Source organism: Pristis pectinata, chromosome 12 (genome assembly GCF_009764475.1).
Source record: "Pristis pectinata isolate sPriPec2 chromosome 12, sPriPec2.1.pri, whole genome shotgun sequence".
NCBI classification, from domain to species: domain Eukaryota; kingdom Metazoa; phylum Chordata; class Chondrichthyes; order Rhinopristiformes; family Pristidae; genus Pristis; species Pristis pectinata.
The window spans coordinates 49,650,988-49,675,555 of NC_067416.1; the positions used below are offsets into that span (position 1 = coordinate 49,650,988).

At 48.9% G+C, this 24,568-nt stretch overlaps 1 protein-coding gene across 1 annotated transcript; it reads left to right on the plus strand.

The window, feature by feature from the left end:
* Positions 1 to 971: 971 nt before the first annotated feature.
* LOC127576394 (zinc finger protein ZFP2-like) lies at positions 972 to 23,815 on the plus strand. Its single transcript, XM_052026907.1, has 5 exons — positions 972 to 1,397; positions 2,406 to 2,475; positions 5,879 to 6,418; positions 8,783 to 9,898; positions 22,233 to 23,815. Exons 1-4 carry the CDS (start codon positions 972 to 974, stop codon positions 9,889 to 9,891), a joined length of 2,145 nt encoding a protein of 714 aa, XP_051882867.1. The 3' UTR covers positions 9,892 to 9,898; positions 22,233 to 23,815.
* Positions 23,816 to 24,568: the final 753 nt, after the last annotated feature.

The window sequence follows — 24,568 nt, forward strand, 5'->3', positions numbered from 1 at the left end:
CCAGCATTATGTAAAGTTACAATATGATGTCCCAACTCTCATACTCAATCCCCTGACCTGTGAAGGCAAGCGTGCCATATGCCTTCACCACCCCCTGCACTGGTGTGACACCTTTCAGGGAACTATGGACTTGAACAGTCAACGTTCATCAATATTCCTCAGCACCCTACCATTTACTGTATACGTCCTACCTCTATTTGCCTTCCTGGAATTCATCACCCTGCACTTAAACTCCCTCTGCCGTTGCTCCACTCAGCTTCCCAGCTGACCTGTGTCCTGCCTTAGACCCAAGACAACCTTCCTCACTATCCACAACAGCACCAATTTTTGTGTGATGTGCAAACTTACTCATCACACCTCTTATTGAACCTGGACGGCTGGAGGCAGCAGCTCTACCAGCTGTGGCAATGCGCTACCTCTCAGTCTTTAAAGTTCGACCCCTTTCCCCGTGATCAGCGCTGGAATAACACGGTGGCCGCGGCCCTTTCACACATCTCCCATTGGAGTATGTTCAGTCCGACCCCCTCCTCCCCGCCTCACCTGCGCCCCACCCTCTCCCCCCTCCGCCCCCTGTCCAGCTCAGAAGTCTGAAGGCACACTTTAAAAGAACTTTCTGTCCAGTTTCAAGATTTCTAAGGGATCTTGAACGAGTGCAGCCCTTGCATTAATGATGGCTTAGTTGGCGTCAATGTCACATGGTTGGCAAACAGGTACACAGTTCGTGTCACGATTTTCTGTAACATGAAGATGCATCATCTGTGGATGTGTCGTGAAATGTGAGTTGAAAGTAAAATAAATTTTGTGCTTATTTACTTACATCTTTCCCACATGGATTTCACAAGGGTCAATTTTATATCCTATCTCAAATCTTTGGATAGTAATTTGTGAATTTGCGTTACCTGACCGGTGTGACATCAGGGATTGCCTCTATCGGGCAGAGAATTTCCAACTGAATTTTTAAGAAACAAGACATGCAACAGGATCCATTAGGAACAAAATCTGCTGGTGATCAGCTTCTCTTCGTCAAATCAGTGGCCACTGAGAAGACTGATGTGTTCTCACAGCTCCGTCTGTTTGTGGTAAAACAGAACAAGGAACAGCTTTGGCTCTGGGATGCCGGAATGAGGATTGTTCAGGGGGTTTACGGTGAAGGCGTGGGTATGGAAACAGGCCCCTGTCACCAGCACAGAGCCCAATTGGAGCTCGGGAGGAGACACGGGGTCTGGGTTTGCACCAAGTGTCCAGGAGAACCTTGCAGGATCCGCCTGCGAAAGATTAGCGAAGGGACGATTCCACAGGCTGGTGTCGAGGCCAGGAGGAGTCAGACTTGTGCTCCTTACCTCCCCCCTCACTGGATATCTGAGTGGGAAGGTGTCACGAATATTATCACTGACAGGGTATGTTCTGCAGCCTTGAAGCATCAGACAAGAGGGGGGAAATGGAGCGACTGTGTGGTAAGATGAAGTAGGATTAGTGATTTATAGCTAGGGCAACACCTAGCTATAAAGTGGCTGGATATGTTAACAAAGTGGCCGATTTGAATTCAATTTAGGCTCCGGTAACGGAGGTAGGCCTGCCTGAAGGGATTTACTGGAAATCTCGTGATGGTTTCCGGCAGCCTTACCTTGTATGGAGTTTGTTGTTCCACTTGTTAGGGAGAAGTGGAATAGTGTAATGGAAGGACTTTTCAAAAGATTTTTAGAACTTCTCCATAGGCTGGATGGCGACCAGTGCCTGGTTACGTCACGTCGAGTCTGGAAGTGCTGGAGCTCCCCGGTAACCGAAGGACGGCTGATTAAGGGAACACAAGCAGTACTGCTGATTGCTGATGGGTGTTGCTTCAAATTCCCTGCAAGCTTGATGATTCTTATTCTTTAGTTAAGACTCAAGTTAAAGGTACTTGAGCTTGGCTTTTTTTTTAATTAGCCGAATAAAGTGACTTGACTGGACTACTCGTGCCAGCAGCGCCTTTCACTGCCAACTCGGTCACTCGTGTGGAATCAAAAGAAACTGAGGTTCTGTTCTGAGACGGATGGTGAGACAGAGCTCGTCAGGATGGACCCTCACACCTGCCCCGCCAGGTTCAGCATCCTGAGCAGCATGAGGGGAGAACCCATGACGGCGGTTGCCACAGAAACTGTAATGTCCTCTGTCTGATCCGGGGCCCATGATCTGCTTCACTTGGTACGGCTGGTGTGTCAGTCTGATGATGATTGGCATCTCTCCATAAACCAGGAAACTTATTCTGCGGCCTTCTGGGGCGTCCATGACCCTGGAGTAAAGTGAAAATCTGGCCCGGGCTCTGGTGACTCAGCAGGAGGAGAAACGAGCGAACCCCTTCTCACACACTGAGCAAAATGTCAGCCTCTCCCCGGTCACATCACCCACTGAATCCCTTCCCACAGGTGGAACATTTGAACATCTTTTCCGGTTGTGGGTACTTCGGACAGAACACAGTGACCGTTGAACGGAAGGGTAAATGAATGAACCAGTTCCCAGAAGGTACATAGATAAAGGTCCCTCCCCACCCGACAAACAGAAGATTACAGCTGTGATACTTGATTACTTCCTTTCACCCCACCGACAGCTGCACTAATTATAGAACCATACAGTGTAGGAACAGGCCATTTGGCCCATCTTCTCCGTGCCTACCAGTGGGCACACTGCTGCATTAACCCCATCGCCCAGCACTTGGCCCTTTATATTGCTTAAGTGATGCAAGTGTTCCCTTCTTCAATGCTGTCAGCAACCCAGCTTCAACCACTGCCTCAGGCAGTGCATCCCAGGTACTGCTCTCTGGGTGAGGAAGGTCCCACTTACATCCCCTCTGAATCTCTTCCCCCTTACCTTAAACTGAAGTCCTCTAGTTTATCTACCTCTGACAAGGGGAAAAGTTTACTGCAGTCTACCCAGTCTATACCCCTCATAACCTCATATACCTCAGTCATGTCCCACCCTTAACTCCTCTGCTCCAGGACCTACCTTCTCCAGTCTCTCCTCACAACTGAACTGCTCCATCCCAGACAACACCCCGGTGAATCTCCTCTGTACCCTCTCCAGTGCGGTCACATCCTTCCTAATCATGGAAAAAAGATGAGGTTGGTCCTGGAGTTAGCGTCTTAAATTGGGGGAGGGCTGAGTTCAACAGTACAAGGCAGGACTTGTGCAAGTAGATTGGGAGCAGCTGTTGTGGAGAAAAATGGGATTGGATAAGTGGGAGGTGTTTAAAGGCGAGTCAATATGTCCCCGTAAGGGTAAGAAGCAAGGATAGTAAGATCAAGGAAACTTGGTTAACAAAGGAAGTTGAAGGTTTGATCAGAAATCAGAAGGATCCGTACTTCAGGTATAGGCGTTTGGTATTGAGTGAGTCCTTTGAGGTTTATAGAGGATAGAGGAGAGAACTTAAGAAAGAAGTTCGGAGGACATGAAGTGGCCTTGGGAAGCAGGATTAAGGAGATTCCTCGAACCATCCACACATACATGAGAAGCAAGAGGGTAGCATAGGGAAAGAGTAGGTCTACAAGGGAAATCTGTGTGTGCAGTCAGGGGATATGATTGGGGTCCTAAATGATTACTTCTCGTCTATATTCATCAGGGAGAAGGATGTGGAGGATAGAGAGTTGAGGGAGGGGATACACTGATATTCTGGAACAGGTCTGTGTCGGGAAGCGATAAAGATACTGGTGTGCATTACGGTAGATAAATCCCCAAGCCATGATGGGGTCTATCCCCAGATGCCTTGGGAAACAAGGGAGAAGATTGTTGCTGCTCTCATGGAGATCTTTGTGTGTTTGTTTGCCACGGATGAGGGACTAGAGGGTAGCTAATGTCGCTGCTTTATTCAGTAAGGGCAGCAGGACTAAGCCAGGAAACCATGGGCTGCTGAGCCTTGCACTAATAGTAGGGAAGTTATTGGAAAAGATTTATGTTCACTTGGAAAGGAAGGGACTGATTAGGTTTTGTGCAGGGGAAATCCTGTCTCACAAATTCGATTTGAGGAGGTAACTAAGAATATGGATGAATAACAAGGAAGATGGAATAATCCTCTAGGATCCAAGGGCACAGTCTCAGAATAAAGGGCTGTCCCTTTAGAACTGAGATGAGGAGGAATTTCTTCAGCCAGAGGGTGGTGAATACATTGCCACAGAGAGCTGTGGGGGCCAAGTCATTGGGTGTACATAAGGCAGAGATTGATAGGTTCTTGACTGGTATGGGGAGAGTGGAATTGAAAAACATTCAGCCATGATTGAATGGCAGAACAAACACAATGGGCCGAATGGCCTAATTCTGCTCCTGTGTCTTATGGAAGGCAAGCAGTGGACGTGATTTAAATGGACTTCGGCATGACTTCAGAATCGGAATCAGGTTTATTATCACTGACTTGTATGACATGAAATTTGTTGTTTTGCGGCAGCAGTACAGTGCAAAGACGTAAAATTACCATAAGTTAATAGGCTTGTCCAGAAGGTTAGGGCCCATAGGATTCAAGGTGTGTTGTCAAATTGGATCCAAAATTGTCTAAGTTATAAGAGGCAGAGAGTAATGGTCGAAGGTTATTTTTCTGAATGGAAGTCTATAACCAGTGGTGTACCACAGAGATTGGTGCTCGGGCCATTGCAGTTTGTCACATATATAAATGACGTGGATGAGAATGCAGGTGGACTGATCAGTAAGTTTGCTGATGACACAAAAATTTGTGGAGAGGTAGATAGCGAAGAAGGTTGTGAAAGGATACAGAGATACTTAGTTGGAAAGTTGGGTGGAATGGTGGGAGATGGAGTTTAATCATTTTGGGACATCAAATGCCAACAGGACAAATCCAGTAATTGGTCGGGACCTCTGGGGTGTTGATGTATAGAGGGTCCTTGGGGTGCAGGTTCATAGCTCACTGAAACTGGAGACATCAGTGGATAGGGTAGCAAATAAGGCATTAGCATGCTTGCCCTCGTAGGCTGTGGCCATTCAATACATTGGCCAGGCTGCCCCTGGAGTATTGTGTACAGTTCGGATCATCACACTACAGGAAGGATGTGGTAGCATTAGAAAGAGTGGAGAAGAGATTCACCAGGATGTTGCCTGGAATGGAGGGCTTTACTTATAAGGAGAGATTGGATAGGATGGAATGTGGGAGGCTGAGGGGGTGACCTCAGAGAGGTTTAGAACATTACGAGGGTCATAGATAGGGTGGATCGTCACAGTCTCTTCACTGGGGTGAGGACATCTAAAGCTGGAGGGCATAGATCTAAGGTGAGTGGGAAGAAATTTAAAGGAGATCTGAGGGGCAAGTTTTTCCCACACAGGTGGAGGTGGTTCTATGGAACGAGCTGCCAGAAGAAGTGGCAGAGGCAGATACAATTACAATGTTTAAAAGGCATTTGCACAGGTAGGAGAGGGAATGTGGGCCTAATGTGGACAGAGGATTAGCGAAGATAGGCATCATGGTCGGTATGGATGAGTTGGGCTGTAGGGACTGTTTCTGTGGCAACAAACATTCTGCAGGACTTACTCAGTGGGTCTGTGGGGGAAAGGAATTGTTGACGTTTCAGGTCGAAGCCATTCCTGTGCTATGGGATTCTGTGAATCTAGCTTTCTCGGGCTCAGTCCAACGTCAGAGAATGGAAGAGGTCCAGTTTGGTTCTCCAGTGCTGCAGTGACAGGTTGTCAGAGGCAGCGTTCTCCAGGAGAGCCTGCTGTCTCCAGCGGACACAGGAGATCCCCTCCAACTGATTTAACCAGAGCTGGGGAATTATTCCCAAGGTCCCGATCAACATTTATCCCTCAATCAACGTTACAAATCCTGTCGTGGTCACGTTGTTGTTTGTGGGAGCTTGATGTGCGTTCATTCTCTGATAATAATACAATCATAAAACATTTCAAGCAACGAGGAAGCCGGAAGGCAGTGACAGGCGCTGTTTAAATGCAAGTCTGCAAGCTGTTTACAAAGGACTACATTACCCAGAAACCACCGGGCCAGAGGAAGCCGCTTGTTCCGGGGCGCGGGCGTCAGACACCGGACGTGACGCCACAAACTGCTCGGTGGGGATCTCAACGGTCGGAGCCGAGCGCCGGGGCCGCGGGTTTGATCAGCACCGGGGCCGGGACCGAGGAGCGGCCCCCGGCGGGGGGAGAGTCGGTACGGGCGCCACCAACACCGCGGGCCGCCGCAGTGAGGACGAGCCCCCCCCCGGTCCCTCACCGCCCACCCGAGGCCCCGGGGACTCCCCGCTTGGTCTCCACGGAGGCCGGAATGTACGGGCGGCGCATGCGCGCCGGTGGAGCAGAGCGGTTTCTCTCGCGCTTGGAATTGTGGGTAGCTACACGGCCATTGATCCCGCTGGGCCCGGTCCACTGGTGGTGGGGTTTCTAGACCCTGCCGAGCTGTCAGGTCCAGAGAGGCACCAGCTGGAGTTGCGACTCAGTAACTAAAGAAAGACTTCTCATCTGGGTCCCGGGTCATTTTATTGTACCAGATGATGCAAGAATAATTGTGAATTGTAAATTTTAATCATGGTAGATTAATTGACCACTATAAATTATCCCTAGTGTGTGAGAGGTAGGATCTGGGTGGAGCTGAGGAGAACGTGGGGAGAATAAAATATAGGATTAATGTAGGAATAGTGTAAATAAGTGTTGATAGTTGGTATGAAATCAGTGTGCCAAAGGGCCCGTTTCTGTGCTGTATCTCCCTATGACTCTAAAACATGGATTTATGTTAAGAAAATGATTGACAAATTTTAAGATTTTTGATCTTGTAACTAGAAGAATAGAAAAGGGTGGATATGGTGTATTTGGGCTTTTAGAAGGGCTATCACATGACATTATTAAACAAAATTGAAGAAGGGATTGGAGGTGGTGTACTGGTGAGAAGATTAGAAATAAATGGGTTATTTCTTAGTTACGAAGCTGTAACTATTGAGGAGCCATAGGATTGGTGTTGGGACCCCAGCTGTTCACAAACTATTATCTATCATTTGGGACCAAGTGTAATGTATCCACATTTGCTGATGGTGCAGAGGTGGGTGAAAGTGTGTGTTGTGAGGAGGATGCAGAGGGGGTTCAAGGGTAGTGGGACAGGATATGTGCACAGGTAAGAATATGGCAAGTGGAATATAATGTGGAAATGTGAGCCCATCCATTTGGGTGGAATATACAGAGCAATGGATTACATTTCAAATGGATTGAGATTTAAAAAGTTTGTGTTTTCAGAGCGAGCTGGCAGTCCTTGTATGTAAGTCACTGAAAGTGAATGTGCAGGTATAGCAAACAATTAAGATGATAGAAAATATTGTAGTAGAATTTGAATAGAAAAATAAACTATCCCTAATCAGATCTCATCTATCCAAACACTGGTAGATCCTGTCCCTCAGAAGCCCATCCAGTAACCTACCCACTACTGATGTCAGACTCACCGGCCTGTAGTTCCCTGGTTTGTCTTTGCTGCCTTCTTAAATAACAGTACTTTAGCCACCCTCCAGTCATCCAGAACTTCACGTATGGCTAAAGGTGAAGCAAATATCTCTGCAAAGGCTTCCACAATTTCTTCCTAAGCTTCCACATGGACTGACAATGCATTTGGTCAGGCCCTGGGGATTTATCCACCTTAATGTGCTTCAAGGCTGCCAATACCTGCTCCTTAGTAATTCATATGTGGTCCAAGACATCACGACTCATTTGCCTCCATTCCTTGATTTTCTTCACAGTAAAAACTGAATGCGAAATGCTCCTTAAAAATCTGGTCTATCTTGTGTGGCTCCACACACAGACTGCCATGCTGATTTGTAAGGGATCTATTCTCTCCCTAGTGACCCCTTTACTCTTGATATACCTGTAGAATCTCATGACTTTCCTTAACCTTGCCTGCCAGAACCATCTCATGCCCTCTTTTTGCCCTCCTGATATCCCTCTTAAGGGTTCTCCTACACTTCTTGCATGCATTGAGGGATTCGCTTGTTCCCGATTGCCTCAACCTGATGTTTGCCTCCTTTTTCCTGACCAGAACCTCAATATTATCTTGTCAACCAGGGTTCCCTAAATTTGTCAGCCTTGGCCTTTATCCTAACAGGAACATGCTGCCCCTGGAATCTTGCCATTCGTCCCTTTAACTACAGACAGTGTCACCCAATCGACCTCTGCAAGATCCCGATTTAGAGGCAGGAGAGCGACCAAGGAAGTCGCAACTGACCAGAGAGACTAAAATGATCTGTTCTGGGTTACTGCCTTGTACTTATTGGTGTTTTTTTTGTATCTTTTTACAGGATCTCCAAGCTGGAGACGTAATATCCCAGACGTAATATCACATCAGGTCTGCAGCCTCACGCAGTTCACCAGCACTTGAAAATCGTTGGCCTTTGAATATGCAAGGAGGGATGCAGTGAGACACCCATGAAGGGCTGTTGCAGAGCACTGACCCTGATGCAGCTGGAGAGATGTCACACTATTTAAAGTGGGGAGTGATAAACCACGTGTGTAGGAGGATTTTCATGAATCAAGTTACAGAGAAGCCATGTGAATCTTCTTCAAGTCTCCGAAGGAGTGGGCAGTGATTACTTCAGTGCAGATTGGAAAAGAAATGCCCATTGCTCCTGTGTAAGACATTGGGTGAGGTGACTTCACCTGATTTGTGACTGGGAATGTGTTCACAACATCCTTGTCTTTGCACCAGTGAAAGTACTTCATCTGAGAAAAGTGATCCACTGCCCTGATAACATTCTAACACTTTCACCTGTTCTGTTTGAGCAAAGTAATTCACTCAGTCATCTTCTCCTACTGACTGACCGGTGAGTTCACAGGGGGAAAACATCGTCCCACTGCTGCTGGCCCGTGAAGGGATTCACTCGGTCATCCGACCTGATGAGACACCAGGTGGTTCATTCCGAGGAGAGACCGTTCCCCTGCTCTGTCTGTGGGAGGGAATTCACCAATTCCTTCAACCTGCAGAGGCACCAGCAGGTTCACGCTGGAGAGAGGCCGTTCACTTGCCCTCAGTGCGGGAAGGGATTCACTTGCTCGACGCAGCTGCTGATACACCAGCGAGTTCACACGGGGGAGAAGTGGTTCATCTGCACTGAATGCGGGAAGGAATTCACTCAGACTGTAAATCTGCACCAGCGGATGCACTTGAGGGAGACGCCCTTCACCTGTCCTGACTGCAGGACAGGATTCACTGAGTCGTCAGCTTTGCTAGGACGGCAGGAAATTACGACGGGGGAGCGGCCGTTCACCTGCTCTGAATGTGGGAAAGGATTCATTCGGTCATCCAGCCTGCTGATGCACCAGAGAAATCACACTGGGGAGAGGCCATTCACCTGCACTGAGTGTGGGAAGGGATTCACTCAGTCATCCACCCTTCTGAGACACCAACGGGTTCACACCGGGGAGAAACTGTTCACCTGTCCCGAGTGTGGGAAAGGATTTACTCGGTCAAGCTACCTGGTGATCCATGAGCGCATTCACACTGGAGAGCGACCGTTCACCTGTCCCGAATGTGGGAAGAGATTCACTCAGTTGTCCCACCTGGGTAACCACAGGCGTATTCACACCGGAGATGGGCTGTTCACCTGCTCCGAGTGTGGGAAGGGATTCACTCAGTCATCCAAACTGCTGAGGCACCAGCGAGTTCACACCGAGGAGAGGCCATTCGTCTGCTCTGAGTGTGGGAAGGGGTTCACTCAGTCATCCGGACTTCTGAGACACCAACAAATTCACTCCGGGGAAAGACCGTTCACCTGCTCTGAGTGCGGAAAGGGCTTCTGTCGATCATCTGACCTGCTGACGCATCAGCGGATTCACACTGGGGAGAGACCGTACACCTGCTCTGAGTGCGGGAAGGGATTCACTCGGTCATCCCACCTCTTGAGACACCGACGAGCTCACACTGAAGAGAAGGTTTAAATATGCGGTACGTACGTGGAGCATTTAAACCCTGCAGCTGCTGAGACACCAGTGAGTTCACAAGTGACTGCAGGCGTTGATTCTGTGGTTATTGATGCTGTTGATCACATCCAGGTTCAGACCCTGGTTATTGGGCACATTTGGGTTGTTTCCCCCTGTAATTGGAAGCACGTTTGTATTCTGGGTCAATTATAAATAAATATGTTCTGTTTGAATGCGCTGGGCTTGAGGAGGATGTAAAGAGACTGGATACGGACAAGCTGAAGGGACGGGCAAGAACACAGCAGATGGAGGAAGATGTGGGGAAATGGGAGGTCATCGACCTCAGTGGGAAACTCCTGATGTTAAAGGGATCCCGGGATGTCGGACGGGAGGGAAATGGTGTCTGGTCACCATCAGCTGTGACCTTGCTGATTGGTGGGGCAGGTGGGAGAGGCCGAAGGGCCTTCACCTGTTGTATGACGGTCACACAGAGCAGGGAGCACAACCCACCGAGGGTCGGGCAGCATCCGTGGAGGCAGAAGGTGCGAGTCGACGTCCTGGGTCTCCCGAGGCAGGGTCTCGAGCCGAAACGTTGGCTCGCACCTCTTGCCTCCTCAGACGCTGCTCGAGCCGCTGAGCTCTTCCGGCGTTCCGTTTGTTGTTCCCGGTTCCAGCGTCCGGATCAACTGGGGAAGTGGACAAGGATGAGCAGGGAGGGGTTCGGACAAGTGCAAAGAATTGTATTTTGGGAAGTTAAACCAGGGCAGGACTTGCCCAGTAAATGGCAGGGCCCTGGAGAGTGTTGTAGAACAGGGAGACCCAGGGCTACGTGTACAGCGTTCCCTGAGAGTAGTGACGCAGATGGACAGGGTGGTGAAGGCACTTGGCACACTTGCCCTCATGGTTAGGGCATTGAGTACAAGAGTCGGGACGTTGTGTTACAGCTGCACAGGATGTTAGTGAGACTGCACTTGGAATATTGTTTGCAGTTCTGGTCACCCAGCTATAGGAAGGGTGTCACCAAGCAGGAAAGGGTGCAAAAAAGATTCACAAGCATGATACCGGGGGCTTTAGTTATAAGGAGAGACGGGGTAGGCAGGTTTTTTTCCCTGGAGCATAGGAGGTTGAGGTTGAGGGGGGAACTCACGAGGGGCAGAGGTAAGGTGGATGGTCACGGTCTTTTTCCCAGGGTAGGGGAGTGTAAAACTAGAGGACAGAGGTTTAAGGTGAGCGGGGAAAGATTTAATGGGGACCTGAGGGGCAGGTTTTTCACACAGAGGGTGGTGGGTCTGTGGAACGAGCTGCCAGAGGAGGTGGTGGGGTGGATACAATGACAACATTTAAAGGACGTTTGGACAGGTTCACGGAGAGGGAACGGTTCAGAATGATATGGGCCAAATGCAGGCAAATCCGATGAGCTCAAGTTGGCACCTTGGTCAGCACGGACAAGTTGGGCTGAAGGGCCTGTTTCCCTGCTGTATAACCCCATGACTCTATCTGCCGTCTCTTGTGTTTCCACACAGCCCACTGGGGTGGGCACGAGGCAGGACCGGTAGGGTCTTCACCCTGACGCCGGGGGGTTGGGCGGGGGGGGTGGGGGGTGGGGGGGAGGTGGTGGTGTGCACTCCCCTTGCCGGCCTCAGCCTGCCCTGCTCAGTGTGGCCACCGACTGGCTGCTCCCTCAGTGCTCGGCCTCTGTGTGTTCTGCCTCCCTCAGCGCCTCCTGCTGTGACCCGCCCCGCCCCGCAGTGGGCTGTGGACACTCATGGCTCAGGACTTCTTCAGGGCAGTGGGTGGGGTGGGACCCAACGTACACAGAGGGTGGTCCCGCCCTGCTCTCCCCTCATCTCCCTGCCAGCCTGTCACACAACTGCGCTAGGAGCTAAGGGACAGACACAGGATGGAAACAGGCCCTTTGGCCCATCAAGTCCGTGCTGACCAGCAACCACCCATCTAAACTGATCCCCCAGTTTATTCTCCTCATCAACTGCCACCCTGGTTCTCCATTCACTCGGGAGTCTCTGTGCCTGTGCTTGTGAGTTTCATCTTGCAAGAGTCTAAACGAAGCACATTTGCAAATTGTTACCAGTTGATTGGCTTATTAAAACAGCAAATAAAGGGAAGGCAGGTATAAGCGGTGCAGCCGTTGTGTGAGTGGCCAGTGTTAGAGTGGGGAGCTGAGGCTTTGGTTCAAGAGGTGAAGGTAAATTTCTGGTAAGTTCCTTTCTTTGCTTTGGTGTTCCCTTTAGTGCCAGGCTAGAGTAGTGAGAATGGCTCCAGGGTCAGCGGTGTGTTCAGCTTGTGAGATGTGGGAGTTCTGGGAGATATCCAGTCTCCCTGATAACTACATCTGCACCAGAAGCATCCAGCTGCAGCTCCTTACAGACAGTGTTAGGGAACTGGAGCTGCAGCTGGATGACCTTCGGCTATTACGGGAGAATGAGGAATACATAGACAAGAGCTACAGGGAGACAGTCACTCCGAAGCTGCAGGAGGCAGGTAGCTGGGTGACTGTCAGGAGAGGGAAGGAGAATAGGTAGGTAGTGCAGAGTACCCCTGTGGCTGTTCCCCTCAATAACAGGTATACCGCTTTGGATACTGTTAGGGGGGACGGCCTACCAGGGGAAAGCTGCAGTGACCAGGTCTCTGGCACTGAGCCAGGTTGTGTGGTGCAGAAGGGAAGGGGGGAGAAGAGGAGGGCAGTTGCGATAGGGGATTCAATAGTAAGGGGGGGGCAGATAGGAGATTCTGTGGAGGTGGAAGAGACTCCCAGATGGTATGTTGCCTCCCCAGTGCCAAGGTCAGGGACATCTTGGATCAGGTCCACATCATTCTGAAGGGGGACGGTGAACAGCCAGAGGTCATGGTACATATTGGTACCAATGACATAGGTAGGAAAAGAGATGAGGTCCTGAAGAGGGAATATAGGGAGTTAGGTAGGAAGCTGAAAAGCAGGACCACAAGGGTAGTAATCTCTGGATTGCTGCCTGTGCCACATGCCAGTGAGGGTAAGAATAGGATGATTTGGCAGATGAATGCATGGCTGAGGAATTGGTGCAGGGGGCAGGGTTTCAGATTTGTTGATCATTGGGATCTCTTCTGGGGAAGATACGACCTGTACAAAAGGGATGGGTTACCACTTGAACTGGAGGGAGACCAATATTCTTGCGGGCAGGTTTGCTAGAACTGTTGGGGAGGGTTTAAACTCATTTGGCAGGGGGATGGGAACCAAAGTGATCGGTCAGAGGTTGGTTCATTTAGTGTACAAGTAGATGCAGCGTGTAAAAAGGCTGTGAGGAAGGATAGGCAGTTGAAAGGGCAAAATTGCTGTCAGTTGGATGGGCTGAATTGTGTCTAATGCGAGAAGTATCAGGAACAAGGCTGATGAAAGAGCATGGGTAAGTACGTGGAACTATGACGTGGTAGCCATTACAGAGACTTTGCTGTCGCAAGGGCAGGAATGGCTGCTGGATATTCCGGGGTTTATATGTTTCAAAAGGAAAAGGGATGGAGGTAAAAGAGGTGGGGAAGTGGCTTTGCTGATCAGGGACAGTGTCACAGCTGTAGAAAGGGAGGACGTCCTGGAGGGATTGTCCACTGAGTCGGTGTGGGTGGAAGTAAAACTGGAAGGGAGCGATCACTCTATTGGGAGTATTCTACAAACCACACCACCACCACACCCCCCCCCATAGCAGCGGAGATGCTGAGGAGCAGATCGGGAGGCAGATTTTGGAGAAATGCAAAAATAACAGGGTTGGTGTCATGGGTGATTTCAACTTCCCTAATAGTGATTGGCGCCTCCTTAGTGTAAAGGGGATAGATGGAACGGAGTTTGTTCAGTGTGTACAGGAAGGATTCCTGACACAGTATGTGGACAAGCCAACTGGAGGAGAGGCCATCCTGGACCTGGTACTAGGCAATGAGCCTGATTAGGTTTCAGATCTCTCAGTGGGAGAGCATTTTGGAGATAAGTGACCATAACCTTTACCATTGCCTTGGAGAGGGATAGGAGCAGGCAATATGGGAAAGTATTTAACTGGGGGAGGGGGAGTTATGATGCTATTAGGCAGGAACTTGGGAGCTTAAATTGGGAACAGATGTTCTTGAGGACGTGCACAGTGGAAATGTGGAGGTTGCTTAAGGAATACTTGCATAGCGTTCTGGATAGGTTTGTCCCATTGAGGCAGGGTAAGGATGGTAGAGTGAAGGAACTGTGGTTGACAAAAGATGGAGAATATCTTGTCAAGAGGAAGAAAGAAGCTTACCTGAGATTTAGAAAGCCTGGATCAGACACTGCTCTGGAGAGTTACAAGGTAGCCAGGAGGGAGCTTAAGAATGGACTTAGGAGAGCTAGAAGGGGGCATGAGAAGTCCTTGGCGAGTAGGATCAAGGAAAACCCCAAGGTGTTCTACACGTATGTGAAGAATAAAAGGATGACTAGAGTGAGGGTAGGACCGATCAAGGATAAAAGAGGAAACATGTGCCTGGAGTCGGCGAGGCAGGGGAGGTCTTTAATGAATACTTTGCTTCAGTATTCACCAGAGAGACAGACCTTGACGTTTGTGAGGATGGCGTACGACAGGCTGATATGCTAGGGCACGTCGACGTGAGGAAAGAGAATGTGTTGGAACTTTTGAAAAATATTAGGATAGATAAGTCACTGGGGCCAGACGGGATATATCCAAGATTATTAAGGGAAGCGAGGGAAGAGATTGCTGCGCCTTTGGCAATGATCTTTGCGTCCTCACTGGCCACAGGAGTAGTGCCAGATGATTGGAGGGTGGCAAATGTTGTTCCTTTGTTTAAGAAAGGGAGTAGGGATAACTCTGGGAATTACAGACCAGTGAGTCTTACTTCAGTGGTGGGCAAATTACTGGAGAAGATTATTAGAGTCAGGATTTATGGGCATTTGGAGAAGCATAGGCTGATTAGGGACAGTCAGCATGGCTTTGTGAGGGGTAGGTCATGCCTCACCAGCCTGATTGGATTCTTTGAGGATGTGACAAAGCACATTGATGAAGGTAGAGCAGTGGATGTAGTGTACATGGATTTTAGTAAGGTTCCTATTGGAAGGCTTATTCAGAAAATCAGGAGGCATGGGATCCAGGGAAACTTGGCTGTGTGGATTCAGAATTGGCTCGCCCATAGAAGACAGAGGGTGGTAGTAGATGGAGTGTATTCTGCCTGGAGGTTGGTGACCAGTGGTGTTCCGCAGGGATCTGTTCTGGGACCCCTGCTTTTTGTGATTTTTATAAATGACTTGGATGAGGATGTGGAAGGGTGGGTTAGTAAGTTAGCAGATGATACAAAGGTTGGTGGTGTGGATAGTGTAGAAGGTTGCTGTAGATTACAACAGGATATTGATAGAATGCAGACCTGGGCTGAGAAGTGGCAGATGCAGTTCAACCCAGATAAGTGTGAAGTGATACACTTTGGGAGATCGAATTTGAAAGCAGAATACAACGTTAATGGCAGGACTCTTAGCAGTGTGGAAGAACAGAGGGATCTTGGGGTCCACGTCCATAGATCTCTCGAGGTTGCCCCACAGGTCGATAGGGTTGTTAAGAAGGCGTATGATGTGTTGGCATTCATTAGTTGGGATATTGAGTTCAAGAGCTGCGAGGTAATGTTGCAGCTCTATAGAACTCTGGTTAGACCACATTTGGACTATTGTTCAGTTCTGGTCACCTCATTATAGGAAGTATGTGGAAGCTTTAGAGAGGGTGCAGAGGAGCTTTACCAGGATGTTACCTGGATTGGAGAGCATATCTTATGAGGATAGGTTGAGTGAGCTAGGGCTTTTCTCTTTGGAGAGAGGAGGATGAGAGGTAACTTGATAGAGGTGTACAAGATGATAAGAGGCATAGATCGTGTGGACAGTCAGAGACTTTTTCCCAGGGTGACAATGGCTAACATGAGGGGACATAATTTTAAGGTGATTGGAGGAAGGTATAAGGGGAATGTTAGGGGTAAGTTTTTTTACACAGAGTGGTGGGTGCATGTAATGCACTGCCAGCAGAGGTTGTGGGGGTAGATAGATTAGGTACATTTAAGACACTCTTAGATAGACACGTGAATGATAGGGAAATGGTGGGCTATGTGGGAGGGAAGGGTTAGAAAGATCTTAGAGCAGGTTAAAATGTCGGCACAACATTGTGGGCCGAAGGGCCTGTACTGTGTTGTAATGTTCTGTGTTCTTAATGCTTTTCAGAAGACCCGGCACTACCTCCTCCTTAATCTCAAAATGTCCCAGCACATTAGCGTACCCCACTCTGTTTTCACATTCCTCCAAATCCTTCTCCATAAACACTGACACACAGTTCGCATTTAGCACCTCAGCCACTTGCACACATTCCCTCCTTTATCCTTGAGTGGACCTACCTTCTCCTTAGTTATCCTCTTGTAAGTATAGAAGGCCCTGGGATTCTCCTTGACCCTGCTCACCAAGGACATTTCATGGCCCCTTCTGGCCTTCCTAATCGCCTGCTTGAGCACTTTCCTGCTACCTTTATATTCCACAAGGACCCAGTCTGATTTTAGCTTCCTAAACCTCACACATGCTTCCTTTTTGTTCAGGACTAAATTTAGGACCTCTTGGGTCATCCAGGGTTCCCTTACCTTACCATCCTTGTCCTCCCTCCTTGCCGGAACATGCCGATCCTGAACTGTGATCAGCTGGTTTTTAAACAACTCCCACATGTCAGACGCGGACTTGTCCGACAGCAGCTGTTCCCAATCAATGCCCCTTATCCCCTGCCTTATCCTGTCAGAATTTTCTGTTTCCCCAATTTAGTACCTTCCGGCAAGATCCAATTTTATCCTTATAACTATCTTAAAACATAATGAGTTGTGGTCACTATTCCCCAAATGTTCCCCCACTATCTGGTCTGTCACCTGGCCTGGCTCATTACCCAAAACCAGGTCCAGTATGTTCTCTCCTCTGGTTGGACTCTCCACAGACTGTTTCAAGAATCCCCCTTGGATGCACTGAAGAAATCCCACCACTGAAGAAAGCCTCTTGTATTGATACTGTTGAAGTCCTGCACTGTGACTACCCCGTTGTTTCTGCATCTTCCTATAACCTGTCTACGTGTCTGTTCCTCCACCTCTCGGTGACCACTGGGGGGCCTGTAGTACAATCCCATCAGTGTAATTGCACCTTTCTTATTTCTGAGCTCCACCCAAATTGCCTCTGTGGATGAGCCCTTCAGTGTGTCCTCTCTGAGTGCTGCCGTGACATTCTGCCTTACCAGGAGTGCAACCCTCCACCTCTTTCATTACCACCTCCTCCCGCCCCCCCCCCCCCCCCCCCCCCCCCCACAAAACAACGAAAACCAGGAATATTGAACTGCCAGTCCCGTCCCACAGACAACCAGATTTCTGTAATGGCAAAAACATAATAATTCCATGTTCTGTTCCAGGCTCTTAAATTCATCCTCCTTGCCCATAATACTCCTAGCATTGAAATACACACACTTCACCCCATCAGTCCCACCGTGTTTATTAGCCTGTCCCTTGCTGCCCTTCCTTTCAATCTTACTTGTCATACCATCTTTCTTGCCCTCACCCCTACCACCTGTTGCCCTGCTGCTGTGGTTCCCCTCCACCTGCCAATCCTCTGGTAGCGAGTTCCAGACATCAACCCCACTCTATGTAGACAGAACACAGACCAGTACAGCAGAGGAACAGGCCCTTCCACCCACCATGTCTGCGCTGACCAGGAGTCCAACCTAACATCTCCTCAGCCTGCACGTGGTCTGTTTCCCCTGTTCCCGGCCCGTTCCTGCGTCTGTGTAAATGCCTTTTAAATGTTTCTCTTGTATCTGTTTCTACCACCTCCAGTGACAATGCATTCCAGCACCTGGCACTCTCTGTATATTAAAATTTACATCACACAATGCCTTTAAACGTTCCCCCCCCCCCCCCCCCCCCCCCCCCCCCCCCCCCCCCTTAAACAGCGAATTAGACCCGTGCCTTCTAGTAACTGACATTTTTAGGGAAGGGACAATTCCACAGGCAGGTGTTGAGGCCAGGAGGAGTCAGCCTTGTGCCCCTGACCTCCCCCCCCCGCAGGACATCTGAGTGGGAAGGTGTCATGAACATCATGACTGATGGGAGATGTTCTGCGGCCTTGAAAAATCAAACAAGGGGGAAATAGCGACGGTGAGATGGAGCTCGTCAGGATGGACCCTCATACCCGCCCCACCAGGCTCAAAACCCTGAGCAGTGCGAGGGGAGAACCCACGACACCACCACCACCACCCCACCCTCCCAGCCCTCTGTCCGATCCAGGTCCTGTGATCTGCTTCACTTGGTACAGCTAGTGTGTCAGTCTGATGATGATTGGCATCTCTCCATAACCCAGGAAACCATCAGTCATTCTGCAACCTTCTGGGACATCCATGACCCTGGAGTAAAGTCAAAATCTGTCCTGGGCTCTGGTGACTCAGCAGGAGGTGAGATGAGCGAATCCCTTCTCACGCACTGAGCAAAACGTCAGCCTCTTTCCCCCAGTGTGAGCTCCCCGGTCTCATCACCCACTGAATCCCCTTCCAACATTACAGCTGCGATACGTAATTGTTTTCTCTCGTCCCACCAGCAGTTGCATTAAGAATTGTACAGCATATGGCAACAGGCCATTCGGCCCATCTTGTCCACGATGACCATATTAACCCCATCGCCCAGCTCCTGTTCCATATCCTCCTTGCCTGAGTGATTCAAGTGTTCATATAACGCTTCATAAACACTGCTTCAGCCACTCTCTCAGGCAGTGCATTTCAGGTACTTGCCATTCTCTGGTTTAAGAAGGTTCCCCCTCGTATCCCCTATGAATCCTCTATAACTTAAACCTGTCTTCTTGTTTTACCTACCTTTAACAAGTGGGAGGTATTTAAAGGCAAGATAGGAAGAGCTCAGAGTCAGCCTGTCCCCCGTTAGGGTAAGAAGCAAAGATGGCAAGGTTAAGGAACCTTGGTTAACAAAGGAAATTGGAGGTTTGAGAATTTAAGAAGGATGCGTATATCAGGTATGGGTATTTTGTATCAAGTGAGTCCATCGAGGTTCACAGAAGATGTAGGATAAAACTTAAAGAAATTCGGAGGGCAAAAAGAGGACATAAAATGGCCTTGGGAAGCAGGGTTAAGGAGAATCCCTAAACCTTAGTATACATGTATTAGATGTTAGAGGGAAAGAGGGACAAAAAGGGAAATTATGTGCAGGTCTGGGGGATATGAGTTGGACCCTAAATGAATTCTTCTCATCTGTATTCACTGTGGAGGATGGAGAGGTGAGGGAGGGTTATGCTGATATTCTGGAACATGTCTGTGTCAGGGAGGAGGAACTGTCAGAGATATTGGCACTCATTAAATCCCTAGGGTCTGATGGGTTCTCTACCAGGATACTCTGGGAAGCTGGGGGTCTAATAGAGATTTTTGCATCTTTGTTAGCCACAAGGTAAAGGTGCCTTAAGACCACAGGGTAGCTAATGGTTCCTTGTTCAAAAAGGGCAGCAGGGATAAGCTACAGGCCCTTTAGCCTTAAATCAATAATTTGGAACTTATTCAGGAGAAAAATCTAAAAAGTATGATAGGGTTCATATTCACTTGGAAAGAAAGGGTCTGATTAGGAGGGGTTAATGTGGTTTAATGTGGGGGAACTCCTGTCTCAAATCTGAATTTTTTTTTGAGGATGCAGTGCTGTGGACATCTTTCACATGAAGACACGAGACTCTGCAGATGCTGGAACCTGAAGCAACACACAAAGTGCTGGAGGAACTCAGCGGGTTATCGTTAAGATGAAGGGTCTCAACCCGGAATGTCGACTGTCCATTTCCCTCCATAGATGCTGCCTGACCCACTGAGTTCCTCCAGCACTTTGTGGACTTCAGCATGACTGTTGACAAAGTCCCGCAATGATAGGCTGGTTCAGAAGGTTGGGACACATGGGATCCAAGGTGTGTTGGCAAACTGGATCCAAAATGTAGCTTGGCGACAGGAGGCAGAGAGTAAAGGTCAAAGGGTGTTGTATAAGTTCATAATATTGAGGGGTATAGATAGGGTAGATAGTCACAATCTTTTTTCAAGGGTGGGGGAGTCTAAACCTAGAGGGATTAGAGTTGAAGAGGTCCAGCCTGCGGCTCCAGTGCTGGGTTGTCGCACTGTCAGAGGCAGCGTTCTCCAGGAGAGCCTGCTCTCTCCAGCGGACACAGGAGATCCCCTCCAACTGATTTAACCAGAGCTGGGGAATTACTCCCAAGGTCCCAATCAACATTTACTCCTCAATCAACGTTACAAATCCTGTCATGGTCACATTGTTGTTTGTGGGGGTTTGCTGTGTCCCTATATTATCTGACATTAATTCAACGCTGGGCACCCGGACCAAGGAGCAGCCCCCGGCGGGGGAGAGAATAGGTATGGGTGCCACAGTGAGGACAAGCCCTCCCCAACCACCCCCCAACCTTCCTTCCCCCGCCCCCCCCAGTCCCTCACCGAGGCCCCGGGGACTTTCTGCTCGTCTCCCCACCAGCTTCAATGCACGGGGCAGTGAAGTAGAGCGGTTGCTCTCACATTTGGAATCATGGGTAACGAGACAACCATTGATTCCACTGGGCCTGGTCCACTGGCGGATGGATTTTTTGACGTTGTAATTTGAAGAGCAGAAAAGGATGGATTTGGGCTTTCAGAAAGACTTTGAAAGGTGTCACATGAGGTTATTAAACACATTGCAGCACAAGGTATTTGAGGTAATATAATGGTGTGAATTGAAGGCTGCCTGACATGCATAGATCAGAAGATCAGGAATAAATGGGTTATGTCTGGGTCTGGAAGCTGTAAGTATTTGAGGAGCCATAGGGATTGGTGCTGGGGCCCCAGCTGTTCACAAACCATTATGAAAGATGTGAGATCAATATAGTGTAATATAGCCATGTTTACTGATGGTACAAACCTGGGTATAGCTGTGTTGTGATGAGGATGCAGGGAGGGTTTGAGGGTAGAGAGACAGGATACGTGCATGGGTGAGAATATGGCAAATGGATCGTAACGTGGAACCGTGAGCTCATCCAGTTGGGTGGAACATACAGAGCAGTGGATTACGTTTTAAATGGACTGAGATTTAAAAAGTGTGGAATTTCAGCGGGAGCTGGAAGTCACTGAAAGTGAATGTGCAGGTCCAGCAAGCAGTTAAGATGGGAGATGGTACTGCAATAAAATTTCAATACAAGAAGAAAGAAGCCTCACTGCAATCATTTGGGGCCCTGGTGAGGCTGCTCCTGGAATATAGTACATGGATGTCATCTCCCCACCAAAGGAAGCGAGTTCCCTCCCTCCCTACTTGCAGTAGGAGTCCACCCAAGACGGCCGTGGAGTTTGTGTCCCTGACTATATTTAAGACAAAGATTAATAGACTTTACAATATTATGGGAACCAAAAGACAAGGGGCTGGTGCAGGGAAGAGGCACCGAGGGGAAGATCAGCTGTGACCTGGCAAGGTGTAAGGGGCTGAAAGGTGCACGGCCACTTCTCCTCCTCATCTCCCCATGTTTCTGTCCCGATCTCCTCTGTGGAAACAGCTCATCAATTTGAACGTTTCTCTTCAGTCTCTGCTCGTAGGTGAACCTCACTGGCTGCCCCAGTCACTCCAGATAATTGAAGTCCCTGCCCCCTTCATGTCCTTCCTCATGACCAGCTGGGGCCCAGTTCATGACTTGTCAGGATTTAGCATCACCTCCTTACTTTCCTGCTATAATATTGAGTCAGCTGTGGTTTGGTGTGTCTCACTCTTGCCCATGCATCAGAGGTAGTGGGGTCAGATCTCACTGCACCAACTTAAACATGTGTCCTGGTGCTCATCGATGGAGCACTGCACTTCTGGGGCAATGTCTGGAAGAAGAGCCAGTGTGGTTGTGCCCCGTGTCCTGGCCAGTAATGTTCCCCTGATCGACAACAGATCAGCTGCTCATCATCACACTGGGTTTTCATGTAGGACCTCACTGTGTAGAAGTTCACGTCCTGACTCCATGACCCTTGGCTCCTGTTCAGTCCAAAGGTTCGTTGATGTCACCCCTGAATATACCGGATGAATCGGCCTCCATTGCTGTCTCAGGCAGCGAATTCCAAGGGTTTGTGACAAGGAATTTCTAATCCACTCAAATCCTTCATCAGACCTTTGATCTGAGTGTGAGCTCATTGACCACTCTGCCAAGTGTTGTGCTTAGACTCTGGAGTTGGACGTAAGCCCCTGACATCTGACTCAGAGGCAGGAGAGCTGCCAACTGAGTCACAACTGGCCAGGGAGATTAAAATGATCTGTTCTGGGTTAATGCTCCCTACCTATTGATGATATTTTGTAACTTTTTACAGGATATCCAAGGTGGAGGAATTGCGAATGGGAATCTCAGGTGTGATATCACATCAGGCCTGCAGCCTCGCCCAGTTCACCAGCTCCTGAAGATCATCGTCCTTTGAATATGGAAGGAGAGATGCTTGTCTGTTCCACTTCTGAGTTTAGGACACAGGCAGTGAGACACCCACAAAGGGCTGTTGCAGAGCAGTGTCTGTGATAGAGCTGGACAAACGTTACACTGTTTAAAGCAGGGAGTGAAAAACCACGTGTGTGTGAGGATTTTCGTGAACCACACTGCAGTAGAAGCCATGTGAGGTTTTATTCAATTCTCTGAAGGAGTGTAGAAGTGAATTCACCTGATTTGTGATTGGGAATGTGTTCACAACATCCTTGCCTTTGCAACAGTAAAACTATTTCATTGTTCTGACTGAGAAAAGCTTCAAGTGATCCACTGCCCTGATAATGTTCTAACACTTCTGCCAGTTCTGTTTGAGCAAAGTAATTCAGTCATCTTTTTTGCTGACCAGTGAGTTTACAGGGAAATATCATCCCCCTATTCCTGGTGCATGAAGGGGTTCACTCAGTCATCTGACCAGATGAGACACCAGTGAATTGACTCCGGGGAGAGACCGTTCTCCTGCTCTGTCTGTGGGAAGGGATTCACTCAGTCAACCCACCTGCTGACAGCGAATTCACAATGGGGAGAAACCGTTCACCTGCTCCGACTGTGGGAAGGGATCCACACAAGCAGTTCAACTGATGACGCACCAGCAAATCCACTCAGGAGAGGCCCTTCACCTGCTCAAGGTCTGGGAGAGGATTCACTCAGGCGGGTCACTTGGTGACCCACCAGCAGATGCACTTGGGGGAGATGCCCTTCACCTGCTTAGAATGTGGGAAGGGATTCATAGAGTTGTCACCTCTGGTGAGACACCAGCGAGGTCACACTGGGCAGAGGCCGTTCACCTGCACTGAGTGTGGGAAGGGATTCACTCAGTCATGCACCCTTCTGAGATACCAGCAGGTCCACACTGGGGAGAAACTGTTCAGCTGCCCTGAGTGTGGGAAAGGATTTACTCAGTCAGGCTACCTAGTGATCCACAAGTGCATTCACACTGGAGAGAGGCTGTTCACCTGTCCCAAATGTGGGGAGGGATTCACTCTGTTGTCCCACCTGATGATACACAAGTGCATTCACACTGAAAAGAGACTGTTCACCTGCTCCAAGTGTGGGAAAGGATTCACTTAGTCATCTGGCCCACTGAGACACCTATAAATTTCACACCATGGAGAGACCGTACATCTGCACTGAGTCCGGGAAGAAACTCACACCGTTGTCCACCTCTTGAGACACCGACGAGCTCACACTGAAGAGAAGGTTTAAATATGCAGTACGTACGTGGGGCATTTAAACCCTGCAGCTGCTGAGACACCAGTGAGTTCACAAGTGACTGCAGGCGTTGATTCTGTGGTTATTGGTGCTGTTGATCACATCCAGGTTCGGACCCTGGTTATTGGGCACATTTGGGGTTGTTTCCCCCTGTAATTGGAGCTACATTTCTATTCTGGGACAAGTATAAATAAATCTGTTCTGTTTGAATGAGCTGAGTGAACAGTAATTGCTGCTGTTGAATGCAGCAAAATGTGGGGAACTGGGAGGTCATCAACCTTAGTTCTGCCCTGTTCATGTGTCTGTGTAACTACCTTTGGTATCTGTTTCCATCATCTCCCCAGGCATTGCATTCCAAGCAACCACCACTCTCTGCAAAAAAAACTTGCTTGACAAATCTCCTTTAAACTTTTCTCTTTCTCACCTTTAACCTATGCCTTCTGCTATTTGATGTTTTCACCTGGGAGGAACACTCAGCCTGACTAACTATCTGTGCCTCTCATAATTTCAGATACTTCCATCATGTGTGTTTAATTTTGGGAAAAAAAAACTCCTTTCCCCTCAAATTCCTTCAAACTCCTTCCTCCCACCTTAAACCTCTTGTTTTTTGATACCCCTACTATGGGTAAAGGATTCTGACTACCTACCCTATCTATGCTTCCTATAATTTAAATACCTCTTTCAGTCACCTCTCAGCCTCGTTCTGTCCAGGAAAACCAGCCCAGCCTGTCCGATCTCTCCCCATAACTAAAGTTCTCCAAACCAGGCAACATCCTGGTTGTAGCAGCCGATGAGATGTCAAGTATCCCATCAGGCTCTGGGAGGACACCCTGCTGACTAGGAGGAGATGCCGGGAACCAAGAACTAAGAGGTGCAGTGAAGGAAGGTCACATGGTCGATACCTGGTCCATATCGAGTGAGAACAAAGCCGTGACAGCTTCACAGCCCTGTGAACTATCCCAC